Raw genomic sequence first — 14392 nt, forward strand, 5'->3', positions numbered from 1 at the left:
GCGTCAAACTAAAAAGAAGCGCAGGGTAGAGGATACAAGATTTGTTAGAGTTGAAATAGCAGAGGGCCAGCTAGACCGAAGCCCTCGCCCAGACTACACCATGGGTGGTTCTCGCAGTAAGGACGCTGCCTCAAGTCTCCGCTAGTTTGCAACACTTACTGCTGCGAGGGCGCCGCAGCACTCTGGGACCACGTTGCAGCCTTCCGCTTCCCGCCGGCTGACAGCTGCACAAATAGTACAGTTGGCGATCAGCAGCTCTGTTGAAACAATAGCTGGCTGCAAAGTTAATCCATGTCGGCTCTCATCTGCAGGCTCCCAGTCGCGCTCCGACACTTCCTCACTCTGCTTCAGATTCTCATTAGAGTGCACCTCACAGAAACGTCAGGCACGTCAAGCCGCACTGTGAATGAACGTTCAGTAATCGCAGCAATGGCATGAACACACAGCCGCTTCCGACGATGAGATTTGGAAGCACCCAAAATGCACTGCGCACATACACCTTGTTTTAATCAAAGCATTACAAATGTTCATTTTCTGTTAAAAATAATCTTTCCCCTTCCATAATCTTCCCCTAGTTATGTCTTTGTCTCCCCGTATGTCCTTGCATATCTAGCTAACAATCCTGTTATTTTGTTTCACTTCATTAACTTTTTTAAAATTAATGCATTTTGTACCATTTAGCAATATTTCTAAATATTGTATTCAATTCCAGAATATTCTTTCCTCTCTATTATATGTATTCATTTAACTCCTAAAACATTCGACTGCTTTGTACTGGTTCTTAAATACATAACATTTGAATGCTTCTTTATCTTGATACACTGATCTATATATCAATTATAATGTTCATTTATTGTACTGACTTTCAGTACTATAGATAATTTTTTTGATCATGTTATTATTAACTACTTGATGGTATATATTATTGTATTTTTGTAATGCTTAATAAAAAAATTCAAAAAAGAAAATATCGCCAATATGTTTCTTCCTGTTGAAGCTTCCCTTCCATATTCCTCTTGATATGTGGATTCCACTTCTGACAGACTGGTATATACGACGTTGGTGATAAGGCTGGTTTTGAAATTGAAAAATGCGGCATCATGAACATGAGTGATGAAGTCTGTGGATGTGAATGACATGCATTACTTACTGTAAAAGCATTTCTGATTGTATCTGCTTAGATTCACATACTGTGCATATAGTCCGACATCCAGTGGTAACCGCAGAGTATTGCATCTTGTCTTTCGAGAATCGAAAGGGGACGTCAACATGGGCGTGCCTGTAACACTATCCCTACTTGACATGTAGTGTACACAAGATCCCTCACGCGTCGAGGTCCCTCCGAATGTATTTTTTCTGCCGTGAGGGAGTCTTATGACTATCGTGAGTGAGTACAGAAAAGAGAAAGTAGTAAGACATCTATGTTCCTTCCATCTGAGCATGGAGGAAGGGTGGCCACATATGAATCTAAGCAGATACAATCATCAGAAGTGCTTTTACGGTAAGTAATGCATGTCTTCTGATGTTCGCTAATCTGCTTAGAATCACATAGCCTGTTCCACCTGAGAATCAGACCTAGATTGAGTGTCTGGGCAATAGTGTCTTGTAAAGGTGTGTACAGAACTCCAGGTTGCTGCTTTGCAAATGGGCTGAAGGGGAACATTTGCAATGAATGCTATGGAAGCCCCAGTGCCTCAAGTAGAATGTGCTCTAGGCTTGAAGGGCAGTTCTCCGTTAGCAATAGTGTAGCAGAGTATGATGCATTTGACAATCCACCTAAAGATAGTGGATTTGGGGACCGCATCTCCTTTTCCTGCTGCCCCTGAACCAAAAAATTGATTAGTCTTTCTCAGTGGTTGAGTTCTTTCCAAGTAGAACATGACTGCTCTGCATACATCAAGTGTGTGCAGGCTTCTTTCTCCCATGCTTGAAGGCTTTTGAAAGAACGTTGGTAGTTCTATTGATTGGTTCACATGGAACTTAGAAATGAATTTAGGCGCAAACCTAGGGTGAGTGCGTAGAACCAACTTATCTTTGTGAACTGTTACAAAGGGATCTAGGACTGAGAGTTCTTGTAGTTCACTTACTCTCCTAATCAAGGTAATAGCTATTAAAAAAAGCAGCCTTATAGGTGAGATCTTTAAGCCTCGCTCTGTGCATGGGCTCGAAGGGAGGCCCCATAAGTCTAGTCAACACCACATTTAGGTCCCATCCAGGAGCCGGTTAGTAATGGGAGGGTGAAATCTTCACTCCCTCCATGAAAGCCTTAATAACTGGTATCTTCCACCACAATACTTGTGATGTAGTGTAGGCTGAAAGCGCAGCTCAGTGAACCTTTAGAGAGTTAAAGACCAGGCCTGAGTCGAGTAAATGAGTTAGGTACAAAACAATGTGTGTGGGAGGAGTTAATCGGGTTAATGCTCTTTGAGTTGCACCAGATGACAAACCGTTTCCACTTACTGGAATAGCAGTATCGAGTGTTCGGTTTTCTTGCCTCCCTGAGAATGTCCATACATCACTGAGGGAGCTGCAGGTGCCCAAACTCTGACTTCAGGAGCCAGGCCACCAAGTTCAATGTCTGCGGGCATGGGTGAAGCGTCTCCCCTTTGTCTTGCGACAACATGTTGTACAGGCAAGGCAGTTTCACTGGAGGAGCTAGGGACATCTCCATCAGATGGGCGAACCAGGGTTGGCGTGCCCACATGGGGGCCACCAGTATGATCGTGACTGGTTGCTGGTGCATCTTGTGCACTATTTTGTTGAGAAAGGTAGTCCCGGGAGGGGGGGGGGGGAGCGTAAACAAATTTCCCTGACCATGTTATCCAGTATCCATTCCTCTTGGAACCGTTCTGGGGGTACTTGGAGGCGTAATCTTGGCATGGAGCGTTCTCCAGAGTTGCGAACAAGTCAATCTCTGGGAAGCCCCATTCTACGAAAAGACGATGTCTTCGTGTAATCGCCAATTTGTACTCCATGGGTAGTGGGAAATCTCCGCTGAGTACGCCTGCTAAAGACTGAGTTCCCCTGGAACATGTTGTGACAACAGGAACATGTGTTTGAGAGCCCACTTCCAAACGTTCTGTGACAGTTTGGACAGCCCTGGAGAGTGAGTGGCCCCCTGTTTGTTCAGATAGTACATGGCTGTGGTGCAGTCTGAGGATCAGAACCGTCTTCCCTTGCAGTTGTGTCTGGAAAGCTTTTAATGCTTTGAACACTGCCAACAGTTCCAACAGGTTTATGTGGTTGGATGCTATGTCTGACGACCAAACTGTGCGCTGTCTGTTGAAGCAGGTGAGCTCCCGAACCTGTGAGAGATGCGTCTGTAGTTAGAGTGGCTTCCACTGCGGGGGTGGTGAAGGATTTCCCCTTCAAGAGGTTGTCCCTCGACCACCGCCGCAGCGAGAGAACGAGGGCTGGCGAGACAACCACTAGATCGTCCCATTGTCCGCTGGCCTGACACCAGTGGCTGTTGAGCCACTCCTGCATTGGACGCAAGCACGCATGAGGAACCAAGTAAATACATGACGCCATCATTCATAACAGTCGCATAGCCTTGCGTACCATCACCTCTCGACCGGCTACATATTGAGGGATTTGAAACACCATGTTTTGGACCCTCTCGGAGGGGAAGACAAGGCCATCCTTTGTTGAAATTAGAGCCCCTAGGAACTGCTTCACCTGACTGGGGTCTAGGCTGGATTTTCTCTCATTGATAGACAATCCCAGACTGAATAAAAACGCCATCGTCTTTTGGGTATTTGAGAGACAGGTTTCGTAAGAGTCCCATGTTATGAGCCACTCTTCGAGGTAAGGATAGACCGGGATGGATTGCCTGCGCAGGTGTGCGGCTGCCACCGCTAGTACCTTTGTAAATACCCTTGGTGCAGAGGCTATGTTGAAGGATAGTACCTTGAAATGATAATGCTGGTCTTGTACCGTAAATCTGAGGTATTTTCTGCGCGCTGGCAATATTAAAATATGAAAGTATGCATCTTTCATGTCCAGTGTTGCCATGTAATCTCCCTGTGATAGCAGGGGAATAACTTCATGCAGAGTGACCATGCAGAACTTTTGTGGCTTTACAAATGTGTTCGCTGGGCGCAGATCTAGTACAGGGCTCATGGCTAGATCCTTTTTGGGTACAAGGAAGTACACTGAATAAATACCTTCTTTTACCTGTGACAGACGTATGACCTCTTTGGCCTTTTCTTGTAGTGTCTCGACTTCCTGAAGAAGGATACGAAGATGGTCTGGTGTCAGTCGTCTTGCTCGTGGAGGTCTGAATGTGGGGACCGGTTGAACTCTATACAGTACCCGTGGGTCATGGTTTTTAGCACCCACTGGTCTGTAGTTATCCCCTCACATGCCTGAAGGAACGATGGGACCTGGCCCCCGACCAGGGAGGCACGGGAGTGGACCTGAATCTTCGGGTCATTTTGAACCTGAGGCCAGGGAGCCTCTGGGGTAGAGTTCCGGCCCCTTTCTTTCCCATGACACTGACCCCTTTGGGGATACAGGGTGCTGTATCCGCTGGTTCCCTGTGGAGAGGACCAATTGTTTCCTGAGGTGTACTGTTGTTGAGGGAAGCGTTGGCCACGAAAAAGCCTACTGGACCCAGATCCTCGTTTTGTAGAGGGTCTTTGTGTAAATTGGTCTAGTGTTTTCAGGGTGTCATGCGCCTTTTTTGTGGTCTCGAGTGCCTCTTCACTGCTTTTCCAAACAGGTTGGATTCTTCCAAGGGTTTATTTATAAGCAAACCTTTCGTCTCGGGCTTGAACCCAGAGTTCCTTAGCCAAGAGTGTCTCTTCAGGAGTGTGCCCTGAGCCAGAGATCGACCAGTTGTTTCGGCGGAATCCAAAGTGTTTTTAAGTATGCTTTGGTTCACTTGTCTGCCCTCAGTCACTGTGGCCAGGAGACAAGTTTGTAGTGGTTCGGGAACCTCCTGTAGGCCTTCTTGTAGCGAGGCCCAGTGAGCGTCTGCATAGCTGGCCAATAAGGCAGTATTGTTGGCGATACGAGTTGAAAAAGCTGCTGCGGCCGTGACCCTCTTTCCAAGGGCGTAAAGTCTTTTACCTTCTTTATCAGGGGGTGCTTCGCCAGTTGACATAGGAACTCCTGCCCTTTTTCTTGTAGTGGTCACCACCAGAGAGTCTGGGGTGGAGTGACCTCTGATATAAAGGGGGTCTGAGGGAGAAGGACGAAAGCTTTTCCATCCTCAGATTAACACCTCTTGTAAGAGCATGTGTTGATAAGGAGGGAGCCAGACGTTGTTTAATCGAATTGAGGAGAGGAATAGCCTGGCTGGCCGGTGGCTTCTCTTTGAGAATGTCCTCCACAAAGTCAGCTTCAGGGACAGCTTTATCTGTGGCGATTTTCAAGTGTTCAGCAGCTTTGCGCAACATGACGTTAAACGTCAAATGATCACCCACTGGCGATGGTGGTCTAGTATGAGTGGTCTGGGGGGAATCCAAACACAGGGCATCAGGATCTGGAGGCTGCCATGGTTGAGGGTCACTCATATCCGGGTTTTCCCCCCACCCCTCTATGGTATCATGCATGTCCTCAGGATTGGTGAATTGACCTTCATCCTGAGTGTCTGCAGGAATATCCTCCTCAGTGAGGTCATAGGTGTATATATTCTCTTCCTGAGAGGGGTCAAAGAGTATTGGGAATTTTGCTACAGGGTCCAAAGGGCTCTCATCTCGTGGTCTTCTAGGCGTGGGTTGCTCTTAACGGGTAACAAACCTGTCTAGCCGTTTCATACAATTTTCAAACTTCTCTCTAGTCCAAACAGAAGACCTAGAATGGTCTAGAGGTGGAAAACGATCTTGAAAACGCTCTTCTGCCGTGAAACGTAGAGATTTGTCTCAACGTCGAAGAAATCCCTTCCTCACAGTCCCAAAACTCCTCCTGGGGGACCGGCAGAGGTGGGGTATCCCTGTGCCTTTCTTTTGGCTTAGCGGAGGGTTCCCGTACGCATCTTAGGCTATCCTTGGATATCGACAGATCCTTGGCCTTTTCCGTAGGCCTCAGTGAATCTCTTGACTGCCGTTTATGGAAATAAATTCTCGCTATGCTGTCGGCAACGTCCTCCGCAGACGGGAGGCGCGTAGCCTCAGCCTGCGATTGTGAAGGAGCCTTTTTCGGCAGAGCCTGGGCCTTGTCTTCGGCAGGTGCCTTCATTGGCAGGCCCCATCTTCAGCTAAGGCCTTCTTTGGCGGAGCCGAAACCCTATCGCCGCCAGGCGCCTTCTTGCAAGGCATCTCGACGGAACCCGGGATATTAGAAATATCACCCTCTGTCTTTGTTGACCCGGTCGCTAGGCTCATATGCGGATGCGGGGAGGGCTGCCGATACTAACGGTCGGCGGGTGCCACCGGAACTTCCGGTGTACCCGTTGGCGCAGAGCTCTTCTTCGACTTGGTCGAAGATTGACTTGGGGTTCTGTGCTTAGTGCTATGTAAATGTTAGTCTTTGTCGCCGGGGTGTACCTTCCCATAGCAAAGCCTGAGCAGTGCCTGGCGGCGCCGGGGGACAGACGATGGGGATCGGGAGCGCTCTGTCGAAAGGTCAAAGACCTCCGGGTCAGAGGTCTGTTCGTCACTATTGTCGTTGTCACATTCAGTGGCTGCGGCAGATAACTCCGCCTTCGACATCCCGTAGACCGTCCACCGCTTGACTTTGCACTCCTTTAATGTTTTAGGACGGAGAAGCTTACAAGCCGTGCAATCTACTTCGTTGTGATCAAGGGGCAAGAAATGGTTACACCGTTTATGCTCATCTCTCCAAGGAAATGTGCCTTTGCAAATGGGGCAAAACCTAAATGGAGTCCTGTCCATAGCTGAGGATGGGTAGAGTGACGAAGACCAAAAGGGAAAGGGGAAGGAAAGGGAAAGGCATTCTCAGATTGTACAGAAATGTTCACCCCCGACTCCACTCTCCCTACTGTGTATGCCGGCAGAAGGCCCGGCAGCACCGACTGGATCACACACCCGTAGAAGTTCTGATGATTCAGGTTTTCGGCGGAGATCTGGAATAGCTGTTGAAATAAGGGACGGATAGGGTGCTCTTATGTATTTTATATACAAACTATTCAACCAAAGGTCGAAGGGACAATAGGCAATGTCTGACGAGCTCTGCATAAGGCGACCAGTATGCTGGGCGGAAAAATCAATCTGAGGGACCGACGCATGAGGGATCTTGGGTACACTACACGTCACGTAGGGATAGCGTTACAGGCACGCCCATGTCGACGTCCCCTTTCGATTCTCGAAAGACAAGATGCAATACTCTGCGGTTAACCACTGGATGTCGGACTATATGCACAGCATGTGATTCTAAGCAGATTAACAAACATCAGAATTACTGTTATGGTAGGTGTAGATGTGGCAGGCGATTTAGAAGCCTTCCCAGTTTATGTGGCAAGATGCTTCCTGCATGGTTTGGCACCTACACCTGTACACATTTTCTCCTGGGTCATGTGTGAAATTCTTTCATTGTCCCGCCATGCCTGTATTTTACTGTGTTCTGACAGTGCCATCGGCATCAGCACCCGTTTATCAGTGTGTTCCACCTGCGTGCCATTTTTGGGAGGTACTTTCGCCTCTTCGATAGCAGGCTTTGATGAGCATGGTTCATCAGTGCCATGTTTGAATTGCAGTGCAGGGCACTCTGATACACAAGTAAGTTGTTGGACCATGGGGTTATTGAGCCATCTCATAACCCTTGGGATAGCCTTGTAGTGCCGATTCCCAAAAAGTTCAGCAAACTGAAACCTGGCTCGAAGCTATTGAGCCCCATAAACTAACATTAAAGGAACCTGAAGAGGTTCTTTCCCCCTGGCCTGCCTTAAAGGTCCCTAATGACTACTTTTTATTTTAAAATGACATCTTCAGTGAACTGCACTTTGTTGCTGACATTATTGCCTCTGCTACCCTCCTCCACCCCCCATCTTCAGACATACAGTGCCCACTTTCTTTACAAAGTCTGCATTTTCTGTGTTTTGTCTTACAGGAATGGGTTATAGTGTTTTTGATTGTTGTGCGTGTAGGTTTAGCTTAATTATTAATATATATATATCCTTTATTTAGACTTGTTTTATTTATTACAAGTGATGGTTGGCCTGCTTCTGTGCCATCTCGCATCCGTCCTGAAGATTTTAACATGCCCTCAGTCCCTGCAACTTTAAAGAGGCAAGCAAGGGAGGTATACCTTGGAATCACGGCTGGTTTAGTAGTAGGGTGGTGGGGCTGTGTAGGGGGTTTCTCCATTACCTATCCCTGCACTTCTACAGAGACAGAGCACGAGTCATTTCTTCACACTCAGTTAATTTGCAAATATATATAAAGAACATAGAACAAATATTTGGGATCCTTACATTTGTCCCTAATCCACCTCGTGTCCATGAGAAAAGACTTCCCCCAGAAACACCTTTCTTTGCCCTATTGAAATAAGGGCCATTGAGATAACCAGGAAAGGGATAGAAGCTGTGGAATTAAACTGGGTCCCAAAGCTTCCTAGCATCCCAGCTTCCTAGCATCAGCTCTGCACCCTCTGCGCCTCCTCCGGTGTTAAAAGCAGGGCTTCCTACTTCTGTTGTAGCTTAAATTTCGACATCAAAGAACACTTCAAACGGAAAATGCACATGACTAAGAAATGTTTGACATGCACAACAGCACCACAATAAGCACCAGACCAGCCAACAAATAATTAAGGGATCAGGCAGTTGCATACAAGGTATTCCAGCATCATAAATATATTCTGTATTGCACAGAGCACTTAAACGCACCTGGACCATGTGCACAAATTGCATCAAAGTCCTCTACCACCGTTTTAAAGATGTTGCTTTAAACATAATATTAACCTAAAATAAAAGGCTATTAAGTGGCAGAGCATTACACACAGGGTATGGAAAGGACGATGCAAGAGACGAGGATGGTTTATTCTCAGATTTGCCAATACATGGTCACTACTTTTCAGACTTTGCATTATACTTGCCTCAATTAAAGGTCGCCAGACTTTTAAATCCTGACACTTGAGATTTACAGGTTGGTAAAAGAGACCTGATCCACGTAATGAGCATTGCAATAACCACATTTTGGATCCAAGTGGAGTAGCAGTGAACATTAACCCAAGACCCATATGGCAAGATGGTAATGTCACTGGAACCACCTGCCAACCATAAACCTAGGGTGGGTCAGGGACAAAACTGCCAACCACTCAAATCACATGACGTGTGTGGCTTTCCTTTCCAATGGCAAGCAGGTGCATTGACTGAAAGATGGATGACCATCTATTGGCCTTTAAGCGGGCTAAACTGACATGAATTTGAAGCACCCTTCAATAGGATGAGGCAGCAACAGACACCCTTTGCAGGTGCTGCATGTTAAACATTGTCTTGCATCAAAAACAATGCACATGATGCAGCGGGAGAGGTGTTGTATGTGAAGGGAGCCCTATTGTTCAGCAGAGTGTGTTTGCAGTTACAGGCATTTGTCGTGTCCACAGTACTGAATGGTGGTTTACCATCCTAACAGAGCTATAGAGACATGTTTTGTTTTGTATGCAAGTTTTGCCTTTCAAGTCTGTGAAATAAGATGCCAGTGTCTGGACCTAGTTTCCTTCCCTCAAAGGAACAGTCTTTTCCATGGTACCTTGCGAGGAACTGGAATCCCTTCAGCGTCCTTTCATGAGGTGCAACTGCTAGTCTTGAAAGTAGCTTATCCGCAATGGTTGGCACAACTGGTTGGAGAAGTATGCCATACACACGCAGGCACTCCAACGTGACGTATAGAATTGTGTCCAGCCACAGCTTGTCTGCTGTGTTATCCCGGTCAAGTTTCCATGGGACATGCCTCTGAAAGAAAGCATTTGTCTGCTTCACTCTTACATTGATGGCCTCTATCGCTTTATAAATCTGAAAGTTTCCATAATGGTCGTTCACCTCAGAAGGCAAGCATTCCACAAACTCCAGAAGCTTGTAATCTTCTGCAGTTACCCTCGATAAAGCTTCTTTCTCAAAGAGCCCTGGAGTCCTTGGAAAGCAGGCACTGGAAAAGAAAGGGTAATTCTGAGTGGCATTAATGGCATGTGCAGTGCAGCGATTCAGAAGGCCGCCAAGGGCATCTGCTAGCTCTGCGTTCACTACTTTCATCACCTTCTCATGATAATAATCGCAGTCCCTGTCTGGGACTCCTTGCCGTAGAAGAAAGTACCTGAAGCCATCCACTGTAAATCGGTTGCAACAGTCCATGGGATCAATTACATTTCCCAGGCTTTTAGACATCTTTTGACCATGAACTGTCCAGTGAGAATGCACATAAATACGAGACGGCGGTTCCAGACCAGCAGCCAACAGAAACGCAGGCCAGTAGACTGCATGAAACTTCAGGATATCTTTGCCCACAACATGATGTGCACCAGGCCACCAGCTTTCATGAGCCTTTGGGTAGCCGACCACTGTGAGGTAATTTACCAACGCATCCAACCATACGTATATAGTTTGAGTCACATCACCAGGAACTGGAATACCCCACGTCAGTCTATTTCTTTCCCTGGACACCGAAAGGTCTGGCAGATCCTCCTGCAGCATTTGCAGCACCACATCGTAGAACCTCTCTGGATAAATAGCACATGGATTGTTCTCAAGCCATTTTAATAGAGGAAGTCTGAATTCGGATAATTTGAACATATAATTTTCTTCTTTGGTCCAGTGAACCTGAAAACAAGAAATAAAATGCTATTTTAAAGCTGCACATTCTCAAAGAAATACATATTTTGTGATCCTTACATGTTCATACCCTAGGCAAAGCCAGGATGAGTTATTGGAAAGAAAAGAGTAATGTGAAAACGTCTTCTGAACAACATGTTTTGCAATAAGGTCAAGGGCAACAAAATATATCAAGCAAAGGCGAAAGGATAAAAGAGTTAAACACAAACAAAAACATTACGAGGGATGGAGGGCAGGACGGTAAGCACTATGGTATGTGGGCAATCTCCCACAAACAAAAACAAACCCTTTTTATATAAAGTATTTTATAAGCTTGACCCTATTATCATAGAGGTTTTTAAGGAAAACTATGTTGCCCTGAACCAATCTGAAGACAATTTTACAACATAGTACTGAATACCACGTTGGCAAATCTTGGTGCCACCCTCACACAGTCAATACATATATAGCGATAGCATTAAGCATGGGAGGACGTTTGTAAAGACGAGAAGTGTATTGGTGCATGAAGAACAAATTAATGTAATGTTCTTGTGTATTTGTAGCGCATTCCTGAATAACATTAAGGGTGAGCCTAATGGCATAGGAGTTCCAGGCATTATCGAGCATTCAAGGCTGTTGGGAAAAATACCTCAAGGTCAACAGGTGATAGGAAGCCACCAAATCTGGATAACAGGATGTGGGGTTTCGTGAGAAGAGAATTGTTGAAAAGAAAGATTTTGAATAGTTGCAAAGGGATAATTGGGAGCCAAAAAAGAAAAAATGCGGAGCAGTAGAGCAGCTGAGGGAGTAGATGAGCTGTAGAGTAGATGAAAAAAAAGAAGGCGTTTAGCAAAAAAAAAAAAAAAACAACTCGGAGGGCAAAGGTGGCATTGTTAAAGTGTTGAACTTCGCTGGCTTCTGAAAGAAAGGAGGCCGGTTTAGCAACTAAAAGGCAAAGTTAACAGGTTAAGTATTCAGAAGGAAGTAGAACAATGTTTACTTTAATGCGAAATTGGGTGGCATTTACTGCACACTTCATTCAAATGCAAGTGATCCGTGAAATGAGTACCGATGAGCACTACAATGATAAAGGAGTAAATACAGCAACCACAGCCACAGAGACAAACTAGGGGATCCGGTAAATGGGCAGAATTTCCTGACTTGGGTGGCAAGTTTCTCAGGAAATGTGTCTCATGGTGGTTTTGTTTTTCAAAGGTTCTTGTCACAAGTTATAACCTCCCCGGCATTGTCTCTTAACCGCGGGACTGGGCGGAGCCTACAATGATTTCCTATGCGAATTCAGGACCAACATATGCTTCATGAAACTGCTGAAATTAAGTGCGTCTATTTTCTAGTTGCGTGAAGACTGTCTGCTGTAGACTTGAGGAAATTAGTTATGGGGTAGCATTTCAGCTGTCTATAGGACAGGTGTCGGCTTTAGTTGCATTACCATTTGGTATACGCATACCATCTTCACTGGTATAGTACGTTTCTTCCCACAGGATGCTGTGCTGCAGAATGTGGAGAATGCGCAGCAGAGCTATGTATTAAGAGACATCTCTCTGCCCTATGCTCAGGGCCTGTAATTACCTCCCTAAACCTAGGTAAACAGGGAAAAGCTTCAGCTTTCTTTGTAGCTGTGGTCCAATGACTGAAGAGAACTCTTGGGAGGTGCCACTGTCGGGTAAAGTGAAAAGTCACACCACAGGTTTAACACTTCATCTAACCCACCCTCCTCTGTGACAACATAACACCCAGGATAATAATGGTAAATTACCACAATAAAATAGGATGGTGTAACTGTACACAATAATGAGCACGGAGGGTGAACGAAAATACTAGTGTGGGAATGGTTTTAGTGCAGGATCACATTCTATCAAAGTTATTTGACCGCTTTTTTAATGGGTAAGTAGACCTCTTGTGTTTGTAGGATCCATGGATGAATTTGGGAAACCTATTACAGGACCTATGGGATAAAGATAAAAGGGGAGACATCAGGCAAATAATGTTAGGGGATGGGAATAACAAAACCTCTGAAGAGGACCTACTGTAGAAAGGCCAAATGTTCTGAGCCCAATCTGTCTCAATCTCTTCTAAATCAACGACGGTGCCCTTGGAAATACCCACTTTAAGGGATTTATAAATGCCCTGCACACTGCTTTGCCTTGGTGTCAACATTCCATCAACTCTGCACATAGGGTTTCCTTGAAACTACCACTGCAGCAAGGTCGGTATTGTGACCAAGAACTACAGCTTCCACTCCTGCTCTAGGGATGTTTCTTTGTGCAGAAATGATTTCCCTACCTGGGTGCTTCTGAGAAGGCCCCCCCACCCCTTCGAATGGGTACGCTAGGTTTGCAGACTTCTTTTGTTGGGCTGGTGAATTTGCAGCTGCCACTGGCACGTGACCTAGAGCCCCCAGCTGGGTGTTCTCATCCCTTTTCTTTTCAATGCCTTTCGCCTGCAACACTTTGAGTCTGAGAATCCAGTAGTTTTTCTACTTCAGCATTTCCTATAATGTACACCACTTCTACACTGTGGCTCATTTATCTTAAGTTTCTGTTGTATTCATGTATTAATGACATTTTAACAAGAACAATACCATCAAAAACCACTCATTTATATACGTTCACTCTATATGTATAGCACACAGTAATGTAAATAAGTGGCAGAATAAAATTATAAACCAACACGGTAACCCCCTTCCCTTGCTGCCCCCCCCCAATCCACCGCATATGCCCACATAAAGCAATATATATTCCCAGTTTAGAGATGTCAGGATAGAGTAATCTGGCCATCTTGTTGATTCTTTTTTTTTTTAAAGAATTTTATTTCCTCATGATCAAATTCTTTAATCACATTACAACCACTGACATTCTTCTAGCATCCTTTCCATCGAACATTCTTTACCAGACAGGGTGAATTCATATGTACATTTGTTAATAACATTGGTTTGTAAAAGTGAGCTTCCCCATCTTTCACATATTCATGGAACAGTAGCCATATCGACATACATTTTAGATATTTCACGGCTCTCAACGAGCACACCTTCTCCATGGCCAACTTTGGGGCAAGTCCACCACATATGATATATATCCCCTATTTCCCCGCATTTTCTCCAACACAGAGGGGAGTAATCTGCGTTAATTACATGTATCCGGTGAGGGGACATGTACCACCTATAGCAAATTGTGTATGTGGTTTCTTTAATGGCCGTGCATTTAGATGTATTATGTGCCCTCCTCCATATTTGCACCCATTCTTCCTCTGTGATGGGGGGGGGGTGCCAATATCATTCCCCCACCTATCCTTGTATAAGAGCTCATCCCCCAGTTGTGCCCTGTCCAGCAATCTGTATAATCTCGATAACACTCTAGTTATTCCTTCCTGCAATATCAGTTCTAGTCCCACTGGGGCCCTTGTTCCTGCCTTTTTGACCTCTCTGGGTGATCCAGTGCCTAATCTGCACGTATTTATAATGGTCACTCTCGTTTATACTGAATTTTTCCTTACATTCCTCAAAAAGGGGGGTCCGCTTTTTTTTTTTAATATAAAATGTACTTTATTCATTTTGTAGCCAAGAATCAGGACATACCAAAGAAATAACCAATGTTTGCAAAACACAAAGAACCACTAGTCATTTTGTCCTTACTTTGCCTTCAAAACCCCTCCCACTACCCCATC

General features: G+C 45.4%; 1 protein-coding gene across 1 annotated transcript in view; it reads right to left on the bottom strand.

Annotated features, from left to right (window-relative positions):
• Positions 1-8920: 8920 nt before the first annotated feature.
• The window catches only part of MARS2 (methionyl-tRNA synthetase 2, mitochondrial), a 179048-nt gene continuing 173576 nt past the window's right edge, over positions 8921-14392 (bottom strand). Inside the window, exon 3 of the mRNA XM_069613097.1 lies at positions 8921-10717. Coding sequence (XP_069469198.1) covers positions 9539-10717 — 1179 coding nt within the window. The 3' untranslated portion in view covers positions 8921-9538. The remainder of the gene's footprint in view (positions 10718-14392) is intronic.

Source organism: Ambystoma mexicanum, chromosome 5p (genome assembly GCF_040938575.1).
Source record: "Ambystoma mexicanum isolate Mex_15411 chromosome 5p, UKY_AmexF1_1, whole genome shotgun sequence".
NCBI lineage: Eukaryota > Metazoa > Chordata > Amphibia > Caudata > Ambystomatidae > Ambystoma > Ambystoma mexicanum.